Source organism: Nothobranchius furzeri, chromosome 12 (assembly GCF_043380555.1).
Source record: "Nothobranchius furzeri strain GRZ-AD chromosome 12, NfurGRZ-RIMD1, whole genome shotgun sequence".
NCBI lineage: Eukaryota > Metazoa > Chordata > Actinopteri > Cyprinodontiformes > Nothobranchiidae > Nothobranchius > Nothobranchius furzeri.
The window spans coordinates 60,850,658-60,857,219 of NC_091752.1; the positions used below are offsets into that span (position 1 = coordinate 60,850,658).

General features: G+C 50.1%; 1 protein-coding gene across 2 annotated transcripts in view; it reads left to right on the forward strand.

Moving 5' to 3' along the window:
* The first annotated feature begins 412 nt into the window (after positions 1–412).
* Positions 413–6,562, forward strand: part of bcl11aa (BCL11 transcription factor A a) — a 35,095-nt gene continuing 28,945 nt past the window's right edge. The window contains exons 1-2 of one of the 2 annotated variants that reach the window (XM_070542791.1): positions 413–790; positions 3,221–3,673. In XM_070542791.1, coding sequence (XP_070398892.1) covers positions 736–790; positions 3,221–3,673 — 508 coding nt within the window. In that variant the 5' untranslated portion in view covers positions 413–735. The remainder of the gene's footprint in view (positions 791–3,220; positions 3,674–6,562) is intronic. The other variant, XM_070542792.1, reaches the window with a different exon arrangement.

Below are 6,562 nucleotides of genomic sequence, written 5' to 3' on the forward strand. Positions count from 1 at the left end.
TATGCACGTGTGCACGCGCGTCAGCTCCAGGTGAGTTGGAGGCAGACTGTTCTCACACACCCACACACAACCCGGTGTGTGTTGGACTCTGCATGCAGCAGTATCCCCCATGCCCCCTCCCTCTCGTTCTCTCTGCATATTGCTTTCATTAGACCCCCCCCCCCCCCCCATCTCCGAGTCCATTGGCTTCCACCAGGTCTGTCTCTCATGTCCAGCCCCCCTCTCTAATGATCGTCCATTGGTGTTGTAGCTGCGCGTCCCGGCCGTCCCCTCCCACTCCCACTCGGGTCCTCGGCCCTGCCCATGTTTTTGTGTCGGGTGTCCGTCCGCCGCCTGACGCTCAAGTTCGCCGGGAACGTCACGTCCGTGCACTTGAACTTGCACAGATAGGAGGGGAGGGGTGGTGGGGTGGTGTGGGGGGTGGAGGGGGCTTTTGCCATTTTTTCCATCTCTCTCCCCTTCTCTCTCTCCATCCACCTCACTCTCTCTCTCTCTTTTCTCTGCTCTTCTTTCTCAAAAAAGCCATGACGGCGATCCCGCGATCCGTCTTCGCCTCCGCGCTTTCTTTCTATTATTTCTAATTTATTTTCTTTTATTTTTCTGGTTCCGGTCCTCCTCCTCCTCTCTTGGATGTCCACGGCGTTGGATGAAGACATTTTCTCTCCCCTCCAGAGTCTCCTCTTTCACCCCGGCTCTCCCCGATGTGATCCGCGCTGAACGCCGCCGCCAGCCACCATGTCTCGCCGAAAGCAAGGCAAACCGCAGCACCTGAGCAAACGGGATTTTTCGCGTAAGTAAACCTGAAAGATCCAACAATTGTCTTTTCTGGATTCCCTGTGATTGATCGCAATGAGAACGGAAACGGCGCGCTGCAGGACACCGGACCGCAGCTCGGACCCGCGGTCAACTCAACCAAGAGAGTGGCGAGAAAGTCCGACCCCTCCGCGCGTCAGAGCCGCTCGGAACCCCCCTCCCCACACACGCACACACACACGCGCGCGCGCACACACACACACACGCACAACACACGAAAGAGAGGGAGAGAGAACCGTAAAAGTTAGGTGTGTTTTCCATATCAACTTGTGCGTACCGCGGAATGACCGTTCAACCGGCAGCTGTGGATCCCGGTGGCCCCGCGGCTCCTTCGGTCAGTGCGCGGAGCAGCCGGTGACAGTGCGTGCTCTGCATGGAGCTCGGAGCAACCACCCCGGAACACGGTCTCTGGATTTATGTCAGTAAATAATATTAATAAAAAAATAATAATAGTAATACTACTACTACTACTACTACTACTACTACTAATAATAATAATAATAATAATAATAATAATAACAGGCAAGTGAAACCTGGAGCTGCATTGATGAAGGAAACTAGAAGGATTTATTGCCACCTCTCCATGAAGCCGCTCCTAAGGACCGGCCTCCTCTGAGTTTTATCTCAGGATGAAAATCAGAGCTAAACTATTCAGGTGTGTGTAGAAAAGACCGTCCCTGTGCGGAGAACGGCTTTCATTGTATGTTGAAACTCGTTTTTTTAATATATTTATTTCTGCAAAAAAAAAAAAAAGTCCTGACTTTAGCCTGAGTCTTTGAACTAAGTTTCGTTTGGGGTTGGATTATTTTAACGTGCATATATGCGTGCGTGCGTGTGTGTGCGCGCGTGTGTGTTTATGAGAGCGTGAGGGAGAGAGCAGCCATCATGGCCGTCGCTAGGAGGCAGAGCATGATCACAAACCTGCCTGCTGGGTTTCACCGCCGCGCCGCTCCGGTCCGCCCGGGCGACTGAGTAGAATGCAGGAGAGCGTGTGTGTGTGTGTGTGTGTGTGTGTGTGTGTGTGTGTGTGTGTGTGTGTGTGTGTGTGTGTGTGTGTGTGTGTGTGTGTGGTGGAGGTGGGGGGGATGATCCGTGATTATTCCGTTTTCCTGCTTCATCTTTACTTCCAGGTGTTTTTCTAGTTGCAGACCCCCCCCCCCCCAAAAAAAAAAATCGGAAGCAGCATCATAATGAAAGTGTAAATTAATGTATTTTGTGACACACTTCCTCATTGCTACTAGAGCCTGGGATTATGTGTTTGAGAACAGATGTGTGTGTGTGTGTGTGTGTGTGTGTGTGTGTGTGTGTGTGTGTGTGTGTGTGTGTGTGTGTGTGTGAGCAGGGGGAAAGGCTGATGGAGTACTGTGACGGTTGGTGGATTTAGACATCCCCTCTCTTCGTCCCAACTGGACGACTCAGACAGCCTTCCGTGTAAACGGAGCTCTCTCCCGTTTAGTTCCCATCAGCCCACCGTGTGTGGATGTGGAGAATTCATGTGTGAGGGATTTGGGACGGTCGGGGTTCTGATGGGCCGCGGTGGTTCTGTTCTGTTTCGCAGACACGATGAAGGATCGTAGGGTCTCACCCACCAGCGTGTCTCACCCTCATGCACCCTCCCCCACAGACCCAGGACACATCCCACCCGTTATCAGACTAAACCGGTACCAATCACCCAGACAGGGAAAATTAAAATCTATTTTTTGACTCTCAGTGGTCTTAAGTTCATTAAAATGTGAAATTGGCAGATGAGTAAAGAAGGTCATCGTGCTTTGGAGTCAAACTCGTCACCTTGGACTGGAAGATTTGCGTTAGAAGCGGGCCAGTAAAGGATGCGGTCCCTGCTGGAGTCCACCAGCCTGTCCCGTCTCAGCACCGTACGGATTAAGATGACTCCCGCCTCGGAGAGGAGAAGTCTTGTTTGAGACGTGCGTCCTCCATGACACGCTGGTGACAGACCCCTCTGCTGATTAAAGACCCAAACCAGGGACAGACGAGGCCGACTCCCCCACAGCGTTCGCTGCGTTTGGGTTGGTCCTCTGTCATTGGTTGTGAGACGGTCGTCTTCAGGCCGTGTGTTTGGACTCTGGGGACGGTTTTCTGCTGTTTCTGTGTGATTCTTTGTAATCATTCTCTCTGTATCACATGCATGTCTGTTATTACCAAGCACATCTCCTCACCCCCTCATTGTGCGCACCACATGTTGACCTTTACTTTGGTTTCTCTCCCTCTGAACTTCTGCATCGACAGATTTCTTCCCTCTCATCATTTCCCACTAACGACCATATCAATCGGCTGGAATTACAGGAGAGGAGAAGACAAACACAATCTTACAGCGATGGCACGATCACCTTCTCATTTTCTCTTTCTGTTCTCCCCCTCCTCCCTCCTCCATCTGCCCCCCCCCCAGCAGCCGAGCCTCTCTCTGCGGCCGTCGTCTCGTCGGAAGAGCTGTCGGAACGCTGCTCGGAGCATTCGGAGGGGAGCAGCAGCCTGAATGGGCACCGCCCTGGCCCGGCCGTGGGACGGCTGGCCCGGCTGGGTCACGATGCCCACCACCCTCTGGAGCAGGACCTGCTGACCTGTGGTCAGTGCCAGGCCACCTTCCCCCTAGCGGACATCCTACTCTTCATTGAGCACAAGAGGAAGAGATGTCATGGGCCGCCCTGTCTCGCAGTGGGGAGGGGGTTGGACAAACCCCCTTCTCCCTCCCCTGGTCTGGCCCTCACCCCCTCCCCCGCCCTGGGAGTCCTGCGTGGTCGCAGGCCGGTGGAAGTGGGGGTCCAGGCCACGCTGGCAGATGAGGATGAGGACCGGTTCTCGTCACCCAGAGGAATTTGTCCCAAACAGGAGCCCCTCCCAGGTAAATGAGCCGGCACACACACGACCTTTGACCCGACACCATCGTCAGCCGTGAGCTCATTGGGCTGACCACATTACCGGAGCAGAGAGATGCCGTGGACTGGTGTGTGTGTGTGTGTGTGTGTGTGAAGCTGCTCTCGGCGTGGTTTCCTCGTCTCTCAGAGCCCTCTCCGAGTTTACCTCCACACCACATTCCCTGAGTTTTGCTGCCCCCCGCTTTCCCTTTCCCGGTGGAGCCTCCTCGGAGGCGAGCGGAGAGCGGGTTATTTAAAGTGTCCTAACACCACTAATGATTTGTTCTGCTGCTTTCTTCCTTCCTGGTGCGTTTTAATTAGCGGTAGTTTGGTGGCAGGCTGCCTGCTCTAAATGAGCCGTTCCAGATGAAACAGAAACAAACACACTTCATGCGTCTGCACCTCAGATCCACCTCAGAATCCTCAACGTTGGTGTTTGCTCCAGAGTGTATGAGCAAATGGTCGCGGTGTGGTATTTAGGTAGAGATTTGATTGACCTATGACCTTTGAGGGATGGTGTGATTGGTTTAGTAACTCGTGCTTCTGCAGTGTGTGTTTGAACTCACACTCTCTCTCTCTCTCTCTCTTTCTCAGACACTCACCAGTAAAACTGTGTTATTAGAGCGATTTACATCATAATACAGCGTCTGGTTGCTACAATAGCGTGTGTGTGGGAACGTCGTGGTGGGAACAGCTGTAGGCTCAGACAGGAGAGGGAACCGGATAGCAGCCGTGGAAATCTGCTCTCCGGTCCGCGGAAAACCCAGCAGCATCATTTGATAAACGCTGTTTGGATTTTAACTGAAAAGGTTAATGCCGCTCTTCAGGCGGGAGCTTCTCAGTGCAGCTGGACGGGCACCAACACAAACGCAGAATTTATACAACACATTAATGATGATTGCTGATAATTAAAGGCAGTTTTCCCTCCATCTCGTCGAGCCACCGCTTTCATCCTGACTGGGTCCAAACTCACAGGAGAAAAAACGAGAGGAATATATTCATCTGCCAAGACTGAAGCGCTCCAAAACCAGTCCCTCAGAAACACACACACACACACACACGCACACACACACGCACGGACGTATACGACAGTTCTACTGATCAGATTAATGTATCAGAACTAAGGAATTGGTCATAATTACAGCAAACAATTTTATCACTGACTAATAATAATAATAATAATAATAATAATAATAATAATAAATTCTGATGCGGCTGATATTTTATTCCCCACCGGAGACAGGGAAACTAAAGCTTCCACAGTTTTTACTGTTTTTAAAACCAGTCTGAGGAGATCTTTCATGTTTCTAGATGACTAAAAAATGGAGTTTGGCTTAGAAACACACCCAGAGCTGCAGAAGTACGGAGTCTAACTCAGACGTCTCCAACTGGGAGTGTGTGTGTTTAAACATTAGAAATAATGGGAAATAATACTGAACACTGATGCATTAAGGTTGTGCACCAGGCTGCTTGAGTGTCACACACACACACACACACGCACACACGCACGTACACACACACACACACACACACACACACACAGCACTCTCTTGGTTGCAAATTTATTCTATTAATCCCTGACTGAGATGAAAATTCTGATTATAATCCCCGAGGTGCCCCCTTGCTCTGAAACAGCATCACTAATGTCTAGAAAGAGAGGGGGCCACGCGCATGCCTGTGTGTGTGTGTGTGTGTGTGTGTGTGTGTGTTTGTGTGTGTGTGTGTGTGTGCGTGTGTGTGTGTTTGTGTGTGTGTGTGTGTGTGCGTGTGGATGTTCATGCATTGTCCTATTTTTTACACCCTTTTACCCAAAAGCAGATACTAATAACACATTCTTGGCTTGAAAATTGAAATGTGGGAGGAAGTTTTCTGCTGTAATAAACACGTCCAGTCTCCAGACCAGAATAGATATACAGGTGCTGGCCAGTAAATTAGAATATCATCAAAAGGTTGAAAATATTTCAGTAATTCCATTCAAAACGTGAAACTTGTACATTATATTCATGCAATGCACACAGACCAATGTATTTCCAATGTTCATTACATTTAAATTTGATATTCATAAGTGACAACTAATGAAAACTCCAAATTTGGTATCTCAAAAAATTAGAATATTCTGAAAAGGCTGAATATAGAAGACACCTGCTGCCACTCTAATCAGCTGATTTACTCAAAACACCTGCAAAGGCCTTTAAAAGGTCCCTCAGTCTTGTTTTGAAGGCACCACAATCATGGGGAAGACTTCTGACTTAACAGCTGTCCAAAAGACAATCATTGACACCTTGCACAAGGAGGGCAAGACACAAAAGGTGATTGCTAAAGAAGCTGGCTGTTCGCAGAGCTCTGTGTCCAAGCACATTAACAGACAGGCGAAGGGACGGAAAAAATGTGGTAGAAAAAAGTGTACAAGCTCTAGGGATAACCGCACCCTGCAGAGAATTGTGACGACAAACCCATTCAAAAATGTGGGGGAGATCCACAAAGAGTGGACTGCAGCTGGAGTCAGCGCTTCAAGAACCACCACGAGGAGACTCATGAAAGACATGGGATTCAGGTGTCGCATTCCGTGTGTCAAGCCACTCTTGAACATGAAACAGCGCAAGAAGCGTCTCGCCTGGGCCAAGGACAAAAAGGACTGGACTGATGCTGAGTGGTCCAAAGTTATGTTTTCTGATGAAAGCAAGTTCTGCATTTCCTTTGGAAATCAAGGACCCAGAGTCTGGCGGAAGAGCGGAGAAGCACAGAATCCACGTTGCATGAGGTCCAGTGTAAAGTTTCCACCGTCAGTGATGGTGTGGGGTGCCATGTCATCTGCCGGTGTTGGCCCACTCTGTTTCCTGAGGTCCAGGGTCAATGCAGCCGTCTACCAGGAAGTT